Source organism: Lepeophtheirus salmonis, chromosome Z (assembly GCF_016086655.4).
Source record: "Lepeophtheirus salmonis chromosome Z, UVic_Lsal_1.4, whole genome shotgun sequence".
NCBI classification, from domain to species: domain Eukaryota; kingdom Metazoa; phylum Arthropoda; class Copepoda; order Siphonostomatoida; family Caligidae; genus Lepeophtheirus; species Lepeophtheirus salmonis.
In genome coordinates this window covers 520,552-536,064 of record NC_092584.1, presented here as the reverse complement: position 1 = coordinate 536,064, position 15,513 = coordinate 520,552, and the positions used below count along the sequence as shown (strand labels likewise).

Sequence of the window (15,513 nt, the reverse complement as noted above, 5' to 3'; positions counted from 1 at the left end):
CCATCTTAAACCTCTCAATGAAAAGTTATTTAAAGAGAAACAAAAAAATCGCGGTCTATTGAAATACTTAAGTATGGTTTATTCATTGTATGATATGATTTTTAAAACTGTGTAAAACTAAACTTTAAATGTGTAATACCATTATGAGACAAAAATAAAACTTTTTTAAATGATAAAACTCATTTTATTGGTTTTTAGGAAAAAGGAATTCATACCGGCGCACCCTGTAAATAGAAATAAAAGATCAGTAGAGTATAATTAGGATTTAAAATAATTTCTTCAACATGTATTTCATAAAAATGTATCATAATAAGGCACTTCATAGAGAAAATGAGCGGGAAACAATAATAATAAAAAAAAACAGAAGAAGGACTGTGCTAAATCTTTAGATACAAAATGTTGTTTGTAACAAAATAACAGAATTTTAAGAAAAAGTACTTTTGTGGCAGTAATAAGTAATTAAAAAATAAATCTATAAATCAAATGTATCACTAAAATCCAAATAAAATAGGTTTTATAAGGTAATTAAAATTTTTTCTAAGTAAATGCCATTGATCTTAGCGATATAAAATGGAATCATAATTAATTATACAGTCTACATAGAAATAATATGGTTTAAGGCAAATAGTAATGTCAAATAAATATTTAAATTTAGAGACTTTGGCAGTTTTTTTTTTATAAAAATTATTCTTGTTATATAGTTTTTTTTGGTAAATGGTTTTTTGATTTTGGTTCATTATTAAAGGATGAAGTACATAATTGGCTCTTCATTGCCGCTATAAAGAGTAACATCCAGCCACTAAAAACGCTTTGACGTCCGACATTTCAACAAAATTAATTATAACCACTATTGTAAACGAAAGAAAGACGCCAAATAGTATTGGCATACTTCTTATGTATCAATCGACGACTACGTTAGAAGTAAAAAATGGAATTGATGTATAATTTTTTTGGAGGTTTTTTTCAAAGATTTTTTCTAATATATATAGTGCAACATAACATGACTGCGGCACACATTCCGATAATGGCCATCTGCTGAACAACATTGACCCCCCCGGTGTAAAACCGTTTGCCAACCTCCATTTAGATTCACCCATGAGCATACCTAAAAACAATCCATTAAGCATTATTTTTGAGCAAGAATATAACAAAGATTCCACCTTTTCTCGTATGAATCGTAAAGACCAATTCGTCAATGTAACAAGTAGGCCATCCATTTGACAGCGGGCTGCACGTATTGCTATATCGCTACAAAAGAAGAACAAAACAAGTATCCGTTCTCGAGTGATTTTTCCTCCCTGATTGTCGACATAAAGGAAATAGATATACACTTAAAAAGTAAATGAATTGAACTAACTTGAAAGAGTTCTCTTAAGAGTGCAAAAAATTTCTCCATATTTAAAGACACAACATCCACGGAGTCCGCTAGAATTCGAACTTGCTCTCGCTCTTGCGTTCTTACGAATTCATCTGCAAGGCTCTGTAACTCTCTTCCAGTCCTTCTCCATAGAGGACTATGGAAATTATCTAATGACATGGAATTTTGACGGCCCCTTTCTCTATTGTGAACGGAATTAAAGTGGTATTCAGAGAGACCGGAATGAGCCTCAGGGTCCAAGCCTTCTCCACTCATCCTCTCATAAAGGAAATGTAAATATAGTTCCTGGCCCTCGATTTCATTTTCCTAATGTTAAATATCATATAAAAACATTCCTGATTATATAATATATATATAATTATAATTTGTTAGCCCTTCTTACTGAAAAGCCTTCGTCATTGGAGTGAGACTCTGTAATGTTTTCAATTGGAAAAAATCCATCATTGGAGAAGGAATTACTAGCGTCATCATGATGAGGAAAAAAAAAAAGATATAATCATTTTAAAATATATATCTTGAAATATTAAAAGTTATTAAGTACACTTCTTTTTTTAAACAATTCCTTAGCTGATTTGAACATTAATTGGTAATCTAGTATTTATTCAATACTAGATCACGAAAGCAGATCATTCAAAGACATCTTAAAATCGCAGTATAATTGATTAGATAGATGGTAGAGAGAAAAATTTCCTACAATCTAGGACGATTATACATCCTCCTTGGAGTATGGCTCATGTCATGCTCAGAGTTGCGACGACGTCTCAAGATCCGGGGCGAAACAGGAATGGCTCCTTCTTCTTCATCGTCATCATCTGTAATTGGATCATTAATAATACCCTGCTATTTTTATTAATAACTTTTTACCTGCTTCATCGCCATCCTTGCTATACCGAAACTGAGGGAATTTTCGAGCCATTTTTGATTATATAAATATATTCCAAATGCAATGGGATCAGTTTGATATCAATGAAACAAGGATTTGTTGTCGTTTTAAACTATCTCGAGCGTACGTCAAATTGTGTCTCGTTATGAGCTCCCTCTGCGTGTCAGCAAAATAAGAATCATTAATCAATAATGCAGTTCGGCAACTAGCCTCGGAGTTGCGATTATAGGTAGTAGTTAGTTGATCACGCAACCTATACATTAAAAGGGGGGGGGGAACAAAAAAACTTATCATCATGACGAAATTAACAAATAATTAGTTTAATACGAGCACATAATAAATATGATCTAATTAAAATGTATCAAATTGAGCTCCTAGCCCACCGGAATCCAACTATTATTAATAAAGATAATTTCAGTCTATAATGTACATGAGCATATCATTATCAAAGTTTAAAGGTTACAATGTGATAGGTTTTTACAAAGATATTTCCCGTCAATCCCACGTCGTGCGTGTAATAAATAATGGAATTGCATGACAGAATGTGACGTCACATATGAGTGATGATTCGTATTGTGTCATAATCATTATCGTCATTGCCGGAGGAGAGCCTTCATAGTATATTAAAATATAGTTTTATATTATAAAACTATATAATTGTTATTAGTATGGGGTAGTAAATAATTCCGGCGGGGGATAGGGAGAAAAAACAAGTTTTATCCCCCTCCTGTAGAAGCAGCTAGCCCATGCGATAATGACAAAAGAAATGGCTGGCATTCCATTTCAATAATAATAATAATGAACACAAAGAAGAAGTAAAAAGTACAAACAGGAGAGGAGAAATATGCGAGCAGCCATCATCGTATTCTTAATATTAAAAAAAAAAAAATCATGCGAACATCATGAAGAAGTACTTTGAATATAATAATAATAATATTGAAAAGGGAACGAGCGTGAGAGGGGGCGAGGGGGAGTTCAGCATTTTCCCCATAAAGTAGATACGTCCATGATGATTTGGAACGAAGGGATAAAGAGAGAGAATCAAGGAAAGAAAAAGTTCTGTCCTTGTCTCTGTGAATCCACATGACCTTGTTAAGATGAAGGTTGACCTTATTATGCTACTACTCATGTACAGTCAGCATTTTTCTTCTCCCCACCCCCTACCCTGCACTGACTCACACTGGAGCAAAGAAAGAAATAATAAAAAGTACTAAGAACTAACAAGGTTGATGGAGGGTAGATCATCGTAGAAAAAGAGCTTAGAAGTACATACGTAGAAGTAAGGGGTAAAGAGGAGATACGTAGAAAGAGAAGGACAAAGAGAGGGAGGGAGGGAGTAGGAGGAAGAGAGAGAGCGCGGCAATAAGCGATCGCTGATTAAAAGAAAAAGAGGGATAATGTATAGATCAAGCAGATTCCTAGCTCTGCACCTATGTAAGTTCCTACTTCTTATTGTTTTCCATCTCTTTTCTTTCTAACTACACTACAATAAGATGGTGATTTTGTGAACTACGAACCAAAGACTAGAAAGAAAAAGAGAGGAAGAAGAAAACGGGCTGAATCCCAATAAGAATAATAAATAAGTGAATAAGAAGTATTGGTGGAATGGAAAGAGCACTTGCGCCTTGCACTAGCATTACAAGAACTCGCAGGCTGAGGCTGGTCGTGAGAACTCAGATTAATATTTCATAATTCATGTTGGTTTTAAAAGACTGGTAATTGGATAGTAACTAGTAAGGACTTTAGCACTTGTTGGAAGACGAAGAAGAAGGTTCCAGTTGAGTTGTTCTTGAATGCAATTTCCAGAGAATTGAGGGATAGAGGCGGCGGCGGCAGCGGCAGGAGAAACAAGTTGCTTAGATCATCCGGGGGAGACAGAGGGAGAGAGAGAATCAACATGTCTCGTCGGAAAACGGATCCACGGACGGGTCTTCCTTATTACACTTGCTCTGCTTCAAGCTCAAACACAACAACAAATAACAGCACCTCTTCCTCCTGCGTGACACACTCTCACCTCAAGCAGGATGAGGATCAAGAGGAGGGGCAGGGAGGCACGGGTCCGCAGATGGGAGCTACCGCCGAGGAAACACCCAATGACAAGGACAAAGAAGAGGATGAAAGGGCGTGCGGAGAGGGTCTGGAGGGGAACATGGCACTGAAGAAGCGTTCTTGTGAAGGAGTTGTGGTCGGACTCTCCTTAGTGGCTCATGACACAGATAAAAATGAGCGGATCATCCATGCACAATCGGACGAAGACACGATTTTGGCCTCCAACGATGCCACGCTAGTCAAGCACTATGAAGGAATCCTTCCCAATGTCGTTGTACAAAGCAATGATCCTGAGACGGAACTCATTCTCCCGGGACTTGCCTCCGTTCTTCCCACGGAAGAAGAAGAAGAAGACGCAGATGATTCCTCCTCCACGACCCCCTCTAAGGGAGATCCGCCATGCACCGTTCAAGTTCCCATTTCTTTCACACCCAGGAGTTCTTCCTCGCCAAAGGAATGTGCCATTTTGAATCCGAGTAGTCCTCTTCTCGTTACTCTAACTTGTGGACACTTGTTTTGCCCTCATTTTGGAGTGACGAGGAGAGATCTGTTCAACGTTTCTCATTTCACTTACAGGGACATGATGAGGATGTGGAAAGCCTTATTCTTGAAGCCGCTCCACTTGTTCATCATATTTCTACTGATACAAACAACGATGAAGAACTCCCGCTCTGTTCAAGAGAATTTACTTATATCTTAGATGCTCCTACAGCCTGTAAATTTCGTAAAAATGAGGATCCCCTTACCTATATCAACAAAGATTTGTTTTATGGTCTCAGTTTGGAATTTCACCGTTTTCCTGAATCCAGTTTACGACATGGTATTTCACGTTTCTCCTTTTATATAATTTTGGGTCTTGATCTCTCTATATATAATTTCTTTCTAAGGCTCCACTGTTACAAGTATAATACTTATGGATTTCAGGGAGCAAAAATCCCGAGAAGAGGCTCTTAAAACATGGGCTTTTTGGCATTCTAGACAGCACAGCGATGAAATTCGAATATTGGATGTGGAGTGTAATGTAGTGTCTGGCATCGTTGGCCCACCCACTGAAATTGCTTTCAATGCAGTTTCTGTTCAGTGGTCACCTGATTTAGGTTTTTTTTAAATATTTATAACAAAATAGGTTGTGTGCTCTCAATTCCTACATTAATTTCCGTTGTATTATTGTATTCATTAGGTAACGCCTACATCATGATAGCAGTTCGATGCCTCTCTACAGACTTCAGTATACAAAAGGGCATCAAAGGCATTCCTCTACAGCTGCAGGTTTGTTATAGTCATTTTATTCAATCCATAAGGTAATAGCTTTTATATTCATTAGATTGACACCTCTGATGAATTTGGAACTCTCATCAGCCGAGCCGTGTGTCAAGTCAAAGTATTCTGCGACAAAGGAGCTGAACGGAAAACTCGTGAGGATTTAAAACGATTTGTTCGAGAAATCGAAAAGAACAGTGGCCCCATGGAATACTGTCGAGAAGGACAATCCCGCTCTGTTTTCAAGCCCTCAGGAGACCTATCTTCTAAACCCGTTCTCTTCAACCCATTAACTAATTATCAACGCCTTATTTCTGGAGTATCTCCTCCACCTCCTCCTCCCTCAGTTCCTGACGAATTTCCAACAACAGCAGTAACAGCTTCGTCTGAGCCCCTATCTCCAAAGAGGAGATGTATTCGTTATCGAGAAGTAGGCTCAGAGCCCGTTAGAGTTATGATATACGTCAGACAAGACAGTGAGGATATTTTTACAGCTTTACACGTTCACCCTCCCTCTGTGTTCGGCTTGATCCAAGCCATTTCAGCCAAATACCAAATTGACTTTAATAATATACGTCATTTATATCGGAGGGATCTACGAGGCATTGTTGTCAAAGTGGACGATGACATGCTCAAATACTACTGCGATGAAGATGCATTCTTGATGAAAGTGCTTGCCTTTGAAGAGAAAAATACTCAGTCGACGGTGCATGACATCGTATTAGTTGATTTAAAAACATCCCTCCCGGATATCCGAGGAGGAGAATCACACCATTCCATGTCCGAGAAAGACACCAATAACAACAATAGTAGTGCCGATAACAATAACAATGAGAGCCTATGAGCCATATGTCCCTCTCTTTAACTTTCTTCCTTCCATGATGTTTAAGAAAAGTTAATTATCTTACAAATATTTAAGATTACCTATAAGTATTGTAACTACCAAATTATATTCAAGGAAAGCTTTATTTTTTTGTGTGTAAAAACCACCTGTGATTACTTCTTCTTTTGGTTTACTTAATTTCATTCCAAAGTGTTAAATTTCTCAGTATTGAAATATTTATAGAACCAATTTATTATTTAAATATGTATATTTCCGTGTTATATATAGAATTATTGTAATCTTTAATGCCAAAATGTCTAACTAAAAACAAAAATGATATGAAAAAATATTAGTCTATAACTTTGTTATAATGAATCCCTAACTTAGTACTAAGTTTTGTGAAGGGTTCGTTTCTTCTCTATTTAAGTATTTAAACCAAAATTAAGTTTATTTTGTGTAACATTTGAAAAAAATAAATTAAATATTTAAAAAAATATATATTATATTATTGTTCAGAAGTTATTTTATACGTTCGAGTCGATTATTGGTCTAATAAGGATTCAATCCTAATTGTTTTAAATCTATGAGTAGGAGACGGACGCAGAAACCTAGCTATATTCGGACAATATCAGTTACTTTCTATAAAATTATCATCCCTTACGCGAATGGGTTTAAGTCCATAGTTCTGTCAATTCTGGAACAATTTGTTCCGTCCAGAAACGAAATAAACTCTGTTAAAGTTCTACTATCTAGTTAATTGCCACGTATTCGACTATTATTTAGTGGTTATTCTTGATTCATTTTATAATGGATGTCATTCCATATGAAACATGAGCGCATAGGGAATTTACTCAATTATCGTTAACAGCTATCATAATACCGTCAGCTAAAAATACTTATCATTCTTAGGATTTATACATAACAGAAACTTGTGTGGAAATGAGATACGCTTCAGTCTTTAGAAATAATCAGGTTATTATGACAATGGATCTGTATAAACTGAATATAGGGATATTTTAGAAGCATTATATTTCTTATTTGTACTATTAGCATAATAATTGAGAAAATACCCAACATTTTTAATACCTTTTTGTAATACTCTAAATTGGAGATCTTTATGGTAACCTATTAAAATGTACACATCTTAGAAAGAGTTATGGTTTTGTTTTAATATCATCTATAGACATAACGGCTTTTTCGATTAAAATAACACATTTGATTAAATTTAATTATTACATTCTTAGTTAATAGTGATTGGTTAAATAACCTATATCTTTAAGTTCTTAATGGCTCCTCAGTCAATATTTATTTTCTTTATATTCTGGGATACTGATTTTTATTTTATGACAATGATAAAAAATTGGGAATATATGTGGTGAGATAATGCAAAAACAATCTTGACTAAAAATCAAGAAAATGATAGAAAGGTAACTTATAACTTGTATAAGCAAATTGCACAAGTTACCACTCAAAAATAAGCAAAATAATTTCAAATGAAGGATATTCATTCCTTGGGATGAGGATAATTCAATAATTGAATTTTCCATGGATGATATATATATTAACGGTGTCATTTTTGACTATTTTAATATAAATTACTATAATATAAGTATATTTGACACATTATAAAGTTTAAATGCTTACAGTTATATTAACCATGTAATTTGAATAGATCAAAATGAAATGATCGTATCAATTAATAGATCATTGCAATGATCAATTTTGTCATTAAATAATGCATTTTAAGACGAAGAAATTGTAATTTGTAAAATTTGATTTTACAACTTGTAACTTCTATACGACATATACAAATATACATAGATAGAGCGTCCGGTCAATTATAGGCTTATTATTCAAATTTATGGGATGAGTTGAGATAGGGATATTTATTTTTAAATATTTTATTTCGTTTTTTTTATTTTGATTTAAATACTTAAATAGGAAAGAAACGAACCGTTCACAATCGTGAGCCCGAGGAGCTGAATCCCTCCCCAAATTAAGGAATTTTGCTTTTTACTAAAAAGTTTAATAATTGAAATGTTTCTCCAAAAATTTTAATGTTTTAAATTTCTTTTAAATATATATATTCTCGGCGAAGCCCCTTCTAAGAATGTATAAAACCTTCATTTGGTTTATGTGACTTAATTTGGCCTCGATATGGCCTCTTTCAAATGCATAAAATCTATATATTGACAATTATTCTTTTTTTGTGGTAACGATGAATGTTTACTAATTCAAGTGTTATTTTGCAGCTTCTCCAAAGGATATATCAAAATAATTTGTTTAGAGATCCCTAAAGTGCGGTGCTGTGACCACTCTCTATACCGATTGACCACCAGAGCACAACAAAAGCTTTTACCAGGTCCAAATTAAGACCAAAAGGATTCGTTGAGGAAGTTAAAGGCACAATTGAAGGTAGAAGTGGCCGTTAATGGTGTTGCTCTTGAATTTGGCAGCAGCCAGACCACCATGCGCCACTTAGTGAAACAAAACTTAATCCTGAATCCTTACAAGATAACTCCTCGTCAGGGTTTGAAGCCTTAAGATCAATTAAAGGGTGTGTCCCGGTGCAAAATACTCCTCAACAAGTTGAAAAATACTCTTGGTTTATCCACATCCCGGATTGTTCTTTTTTTTACTTTAGAGCACCTCAAAGGGAAGCTTTCGGGAGTCCGATACACGACAAAAGAGCAACTGACGGCCGCGATCATCACTGATTTATCCTACTTAGAACTTAACTTTGTGCTGTGCAAAGTTCCGCACCATGCTGGAACTGGTCATTAAGGCGAAAGACTCCTACATTGATTGAGTGTCCCTGGATTGTATTTATGAATTAAAATTTTCCAAATTTGTTGATATTTTTTGTAATATAATAATTTTTATATTTTTCCAAAAAGTGATGCATTTTAGACGGAGGAGCCGGTATCAGATATAAACTTATAGTCCCTAAAAATAACATAGTGGCAGAATTTGACTTTTTGTTGCACGTCTTCTGATCGGATACAGACATTTTATTAATAACTTAAAGACAGATTCAATGAAGTGACATACAATACGTTATTACATATTACTGAATTAAAAATATACTACTTATTGCTTCTTTAGTAAAGTAATAAATTTAATAATTTAAGTAACTAGAAATATAATATCGTTACACTAATATATTACTAACTAACGCAAAGCTATCCACCTCCGGTCATTATGAATATCATAATTAAATCATACAAAAAGATCAATAGCACTTAAATAATACCAAATTATAAGTAATTCGAAATAAAAACCTCAAGTCTCCTTATTCAAGTTTGAAGTCCCAAGAGTACGTTTTTTAAACTATGTTTATTGAATAAAAGTCATACAAAATAACTGATTTTTGTAACAATATAATATAAATTAATTATGATTACTATTAGGAGTATATTGCAGAGAAAATAGTCATTATCTGCATAAAATGTGTAAGGATTTTTGTGCGAGATGAATAAAATTGTAACAAATGCAATTTTTTGTGCTTATACGTAGTGATTGCCGATTGGCATCTACTGTACTATTTTGTTATTGTGACAACGCGTTAACGCCTATGTATCAAAACTTAAAAACTATACTAAATAACTAATAATAATTATTGCAACAAAATGGATTTAATGTCTATGTAGAAATCATAATACAACTCTATAAGAGTCAAACTTCATTTTAGATCCACTAGTCCAATGTTCGAATATTATGGACTTTCAATAAGCTGCTCAGACAATATCAATAATTATCAGAGCTGTTGTTACCTATGAGTCTTCATTAATTCCAAGAGACATCCAACAGCACCGAAATATCCCTCATGCTTACAGAATAGAGCCTCAATAGAACCACCAGACCAGAACTTCATTGCAGAAGATAGCAATTTCATTGATATCGTATTAATTCTTAAAAAGTTTCCTACGAAAAGAACCCTCTCAATATTTTCGGCCTTGGCACACAGACGAGCAATTGAGCCAATGTTATTAGTGATGGTCACAAGGCAAGCCCGTGCGAGATCCTCTTTAGAAGCATCCTTTCGCTTCAGCTGAGAATTCATTTGACCAAAACTCGAGGCAACCGTTTCTCCACTCAAACCAAACTTTTCATAATTACCACCATATATGTCTTTCACCAATTTATCAACTCGCGTATTATCTCCACGAGACGCTAATTCCATTGCATCTTCAAATGAACTACAATCCGTTAAAAGACAACAAAGACCAAAGAACGTTCCTCCACCCAAACTAGTTCCATAGACTCTTCTATAAGTCTCAGGTCCAGTAACAGATAGAATAGACACCCCAGATCCAATGTTGACAAGGAGGAATGGATACACAGACTGAGAGGTATAGGACACATTTGTATAAGAATCTTCTCCTTCCACCTCGTGGTCTTGAATATAGAATAGTTCATTATTTTTGAATCCTCTAATGTACTGAATTCCTCTCACAAGGGAGTTGAGCTCATCAAATTTATTTAAAGTCATGTTGACATTTTCCTTAAAGTCTTTTTCGAATTTATAGGCGCCTCCACCTGTTGCACAAATTGTGCTTGCCATGCTGGCCATTCCTACAAATAAAAAATACATGTACTTATAGTAATTGGTAAGTAGAATATGATACAAAATTTAATAATGGGAAAGTCTAATTCATTCGTTTGCTTTATACTATTGTAAATTCATTGTAATTTATATTCAACTTGACTTAGGTCCTGTTTCTTGATTTATAATAGCTAAATAGACCGTGAATAAATGGCTAAATTAAACTTTAATTGTATTTAAATTATGCTGACTAAATCATATAATTGCGTAAAATATAATAAATCAATTTTAATATTGTGAATGAACCCATTATTTTTCTAAATAAATAATTCCCTATAATTGTAAGTGAATAAAATGATTGCCTTTAGCCTTTGCAAGTTCAATGAAGGAATTCACTTCAGAGGTTGGGAATCGAATGAAATGCAGTGTTCCAATTTTTCCTCCAATTTCCGCAGAGTCAATCTGTAAATAGATATCTCTATGTCCATGCTCTCCGTAGGCTTTATTCATCAATAAATATCGCCGAATCGTAGACAATGTAGAGGAATCTGGCTCCACTCTTTCTTCCGGTTCAAAATAAACTAATTTAGTAAGAGTTCCGCCAATGTCCATGCCAAACCAAGGCATGGGCGGCATATACTCTCCTGAGAATGCCATAGGTGATGGAATCATGGAATCCTAGAACAAGAGATTAAAGAAACATCATAATTGATATGTAATCACACCAAATGCACTCGACAGTCCATATCCTCCTCAGGAGACACGGCTTTAGCCTTAGTAGCCCTTACTCCTCCGCTCTCCTACTCAATGGTAATCCTAACTAGCTCAGTTGAGCATCAACATACATCCTATAAACTAACTATGTATGCAGTATACAGTACAATTTAAGACACATCTGATAAATATTTAATTGTAAAGAAATCTGTCAACAAGATGTAAGCGATGGAAGCGACATCTCCCCAGCCACGTTCATAACTTTGCTCTCTCTCTCTCTCTTTCTCTCTCCACCTTTATTATATACAAACATACTAATAAATATTTATTATATACATTGACATTCCTTATCATCTCTATGAACGGCTACGAACCAATGATAATATTACATAATAGCAAATTTTTATACGTACCACTTGAAGGATATTAATATTACAGCTCCAAGGCCTAAAAAAATTATGCAAAATACATTTTCTAAGCATTCTCCACCTCATTTTGAATTTCCTGCTAATGGGTTAATAATATTACTTTTTCAAAGATGACGTCATTACTATTCACATGATCTCGATTTGAAATTTATGCGCTAATTCTTTATATGCAGAAAGAGCATGAAATCGAGTGAAGAAAAGCTGAAATAATACCTTCAGATATAATTATATGGAAGAACATTGCATCCCTGTATGAATTGTAATTCTGATTTTGGGAGTAGTAGGCATTAACCCCCGCTCAAGAGAGTTGAATTAGTGGATTAATGATTATCAGCCCATTTGAGATGTTGTAAATGTCAAAATATCCACGTGATCATAATATATGATATGACCTCATAGCAACATACATAGTAAAACTATTTTATTTCCCTTCCGCATCGTTTCAGAAACTATTTATTGATTTTATTATATTAGTAAATTATCATTTGTATTACTCTCAAAAGTAATAATTAGTTAAGTATCTCTGGTGCCTTACCTCAATCAAATTGTACCCTCCTTTACTACTACTCCCTGCATCATCGTTAATGTTGATGACATGATTAAGAGTAGAAACTTCATTCCCCATAATAATATTTGATAACTTTTTAATGACTTCTAAGTGAGCGCGTATTACTTAGTACAACTAAATACTATTCAATATTAGTATCCAGACAGATTACTACATATTTATTGAGAGAGTGGATGATAGGCCTTTTGACATTAGGTTTTTATACGCTTTATGTAGAAATATGTGCAAATTAGTTATATATTTTCACTTACTCTTTAAATGTATAGCTTCTATATTGGTTGAACTTTCGTCAATCCAATAAAATACTCCATGCTATCTCTCTGCGTGTTTGCCATGCCTGGATGTTCTCTACTTTGTAGATGAGTAATCAAATTTTTAGAGTACACGCTCTCAAATATTATAAATATACCGAGTGGTGAATTAAAATCTGAACACTTTGAATTTTAAACTTTAATAGGATATGATTGATTAATTAATAACATAATATCAAGAAAATTAATACTTGAAATATATGTGTGTCTGAGTTCCCTTAATAATTAGTGTAGCCGTCCTTAGCGGCTATGATAGCTCCCCGGAGTAGCTGAAGGCCTGGCGCGCGCTGCGGATATAGTCCTTTGTGATGGCGTTCCAGTGTTGGCTGACAAAACGTGTAGTTGAGGGGATTGCCATCAGTACTGTAGGGGGGCAAAAGTGTCAAAAAAGAGTTCAAAAGAACTTAAAAGAGTCTTGCAAACGGAGGAGATAGATTTCTTTCATTACTTGTTTACAAGTGGCCTCTCCATCCTCCACAAGCTCTTTCCCCCCACTTTTTAATAGCTTTTTGGGCAGTCTGGTGTGAAATCTCGAGATCTCTTGCATGGGCTCTGAAGTACTTGTGGAGACTTTTAACTCCAAAGGAGTTAACTCAAGTTTGGCCTTTTTGAAAGAGCCCTCATTCCTCTCCAACGTTTCGAACTTGCTGACGGCGTTGACGGAGGTCCTGGAGACGTCCAACTGCTTGGAGTGTGGGAATGCAAATTCGTCGATCACGTTCAAGTGTCATTTTCTCGAAGCCAAAGAGTCTATGTTTGTTTTGTAACTAATCGCTTATTCTTTAATAGACCGAAATATGAATGAATTTCAATCACTCAACCGTATCTAATTATTGAATTAGTAACTGTTCAGATTTCAATGGACCACCCGGTACATAGATAATTGTCTTATGAATAAATTGAAAGATTAATTCTATTGAAGATCACTCAGTTGTGTACTGTCACTAATGAATAATGTCGTATTAAAAATAAAGAAAACATTATCATCCGACATAATTCGAACAGTTCCTAAGGCGTTTTCACAGATGACACAATTTGCATACATCATAATGGAACGAGAAGCCGTTTAGGGGCTCATAGTTGACTACTTTTACGTCATCAAAGTGACAAATTTCCAAGAAGTCTTGATGAATAAACAAATATGACTTCTCACTTGAATTAGATATGACTGGATGTAAACGATACAATCTGATATTTGAGCAGCATTATTGTCAAGGAAAAATGGAAGAATGACGAAGTGGAAAAAATTAATCTAATACTTATTATTCTAAGCTGATATAATTAAATATCTATATATTTATATTACCTATCACTAGTGTTGGATCAGTCCTAGAACTGATTGCCTAATCAGTAGACTTAGAATTCTGAGCGATTTTCTTGACCAAAATGAGCAAAAAAACTAGGCTAAAATTTTGAAAAATGAAGACCCAAAATATCCACATTTAGCAATTTGTATTTAAATCAAAAAACAAAAAAAACAAACATTTTTATAAGAATAATTTAAAGTGATAAATGAAGTTTAATATTTATCATAATTAATTTATAAATTTTGCTATAATATATCGACAAATCATTATTTTAGGAATATTTTCTTCGTTAATTTTTGCCTTTGACCAGTATTAATAGTTGTAAACATACTAAAACTCGTCCACATTAGTAGTTGAAGGAAATTCGAAGTTGGCAAGATCTTCAGGAGGTATCTCATCATCACCACCACTGATATTACGCCTAACCTTTTGTGTAAATAGAAGATCAATTTGGCCTTTATGTACAGATATGCGCGTCTAAAACTCAACACTCCTTTAAATTTTAAGCCATACACATATTCATGATTTTATTGAGTTGAAACCGGGTTATACTTCGAGGCAAGGGTCTTGACTAGTTATAAACAAAACTGCAGCAAAATCTAAATTGCAACAGTGAAACAACAGCCGATAATATGGAAAGACGTCGAGTCGCAATTTTGGAACTTTCCACGCGGGGAAAAACTCCCACTGAAATTGCCAAGGTACTGAACTGCACCACTGTTTACAGTGTGGTAGCCAAAGGGACTCCTGAGGCGAACACAAGATCTAAGTCAAGGCCTCGAAGGTCGGACGAAATGGCTGCTGCTGTAAAAAAGTCTGTCGAGGACAAGAGAGGCAAGGCCACCGTCAGCGGCCTATCCAGGGAGTTTAACGTCAGCAAAAGGACCATGGACCGGCTAGTTAAGAAATACCTTGGCCTTAAGGTCTACAAGAGAACCCCTCGTCAAGCCCTTAAGCCTGTAAACAAGGAAAAACGTTTAAAATTTATAGAAGTGTTCAGTTTTAGACGCGCATACTTGTATTTCTCATTTGTTGCAAGATTCAATTGGGAATATTTTATAATCAATTTTGGGCCAAATTTGTCCTTCCTATTATTGGCTGTTGTCGAAATCTTACTCCCTCACATATCCGATCATGTAATAATAATCCTCATTTCATTATTTACATATTTTACCTTCAAAAAGTCAGCCTAATTGTAGAGGGTTTTTAGAGGTATATTTTCCCTCGAAAAATATAATCAATTAAT

General features: G+C 34.6%; 3 protein-coding genes across 8 annotated transcripts; 1 reads left to right on the top strand and 2 right to left on the bottom strand.

Moving 5' to 3' along the window:
- Window positions 1–258: 258 nt before the first annotated feature.
- LOC121130062 (uncharacterized) lies at window positions 259–5,192 on the bottom strand. 3 transcript variants are annotated; one of them, XM_040725759.1, is made up of 7 exons: window positions 5,057–5,192; window positions 2,243–2,514; window positions 2,073–2,190; window positions 1,761–1,836; window positions 1,358–1,684; window positions 1,161–1,298; window positions 259–1,105 (listed from the first exon to the last, which is right to left on the bottom strand). In XM_040725759.1, the coding sequence occupies exons 2-7, from the start codon at window positions 2,292–2,294 to the stop codon at window positions 977–979; spliced, it is 840 nt and encodes a 279-aa protein (XP_040581693.1). In that variant the 5' UTR covers window positions 2,295–2,514; window positions 5,057–5,192; the 3' UTR covers window positions 259–976. The 3 variants fall into 3 exon arrangements, with proteins under 3 accessions (XP_040581693.1, XP_071749753.1, XP_040581694.1); XM_071893652.1 differs by lacking the exon at window positions 5,057–5,192 and adding an exon at window positions 3,092–3,443; XM_040725760.2 differs by lacking the exon at window positions 5,057–5,192 and adding an exon at window positions 2,743–2,793.
- Window positions 5,193–5,223: 31 nt separating this feature from the next.
- On the top strand, window positions 5,224–6,889 carry LOC121130061 (protein grainyhead). The gene is made up of 3 exons (XM_040725757.2): window positions 5,224–5,407; window positions 5,491–5,579; window positions 5,635–6,889. The coding sequence occupies exons 1-3, from the start codon at window positions 5,224–5,226 to the stop codon at window positions 6,412–6,414; spliced, it is 1,053 nt and encodes a 350-aa protein (XP_040581691.2). The 3' UTR covers window positions 6,415–6,889.
- Window positions 6,890–9,710: 2,821 nt separating this feature from the next.
- LOC121130186 (pantothenate kinase 2, mitochondrial) lies at window positions 9,711–13,019 on the bottom strand. Of its 4 annotated transcripts, none has more exons than XM_040725947.2 (3): window positions 12,901–13,019; window positions 11,302–11,617; window positions 9,711–10,968 (listed from the first exon to the last, which is right to left on the bottom strand). In XM_040725947.2, exons 2-3 carry the CDS (start codon window positions 11,609–11,611, stop codon window positions 10,163–10,165), a joined length of 1,116 nt encoding a protein of 371 aa, XP_040581881.1. In that variant the 5' UTR covers window positions 11,612–11,617; window positions 12,901–13,019; the 3' UTR covers window positions 9,711–10,162. The 4 variants fall into 4 exon arrangements, with proteins under 4 accessions (XP_040581881.1, XP_040581878.1, XP_071749918.1 ...); XM_040725944.2 differs by lacking the exon at window positions 12,901–13,019 and adding an exon at window positions 12,617–12,826; XM_071893817.1 differs by lacking the exon at window positions 12,901–13,019 and adding an exon at window positions 12,067–12,192.
- Window positions 13,020–15,513: the final 2,494 nt, after the last annotated feature.

What these genes read in the sequence shown, in the direction of transcription:
- LOC121130062 (XM_040725759.1), bottom strand. Translation starts at nt 2,294, where the DNA reads ATGGCTCGAAAATTCCCTCAGTTTCGGTATAGCAAGGATGGCGATGAA. An exon ending in TCTTAAGAGAACTCTTTCAA is followed by an intron (nt 1,299 to 1,357) that starts GTTAGTTCAATT and finishes GTCGACAATCAG; the next exon opens with GGAGGAAAAATCACTCGAGA. An exon ending in TACGATTCATACGAGAAAAG is followed by an intron (nt 1,106 to 1,160) that starts GTGGAATCTTTG and finishes GATTGTTTTTAG; the next exon opens with GTATGCTCATGGGTGAATCT.
- LOC121130186 (XM_040725944.2), bottom strand. Translation starts at nt 12,706, where the DNA reads ATGGGGAATGAAGTTTCTACTCTTAATCATGTCATCAACATTAACGAT. An exon ending in GAGGGTACAATTTGATTGAG is followed by an intron (nt 11,618 to 12,616) that starts GTAAGGCACCAG and finishes CTCTTGTTCTAG; the next exon opens with GATTCCATGATTCCATCACC. An exon ending in TGAACTTGCAAAGGCTAAAG is followed by an intron (nt 10,969 to 11,301) that starts GCAATCATTTTA and finishes TTTTATTTGTAG; the next exon opens with GAATGGCCAGCATGGCAAGC.
- LOC121130061 (XM_040725757.2), top strand. Translation starts at nt 5,224, where the DNA reads ATGGATTTCAGGGAGCAAAAATCCCGAGAAGAGGCTCTTAAAACATGG. An exon ending in TCAGTGGTCACCTGATTTAG is followed by an intron (nt 5,408 to 5,490) that starts GTTTTTTTTAAA and finishes TGTATTCATTAG; the next exon opens with GTAACGCCTACATCATGATA. An exon ending in GCATTCCTCTACAGCTGCAG is followed by an intron (nt 5,580 to 5,634) that starts GTTTGTTATAGT and finishes TATATTCATTAG; the next exon opens with ATTGACACCTCTGATGAATT.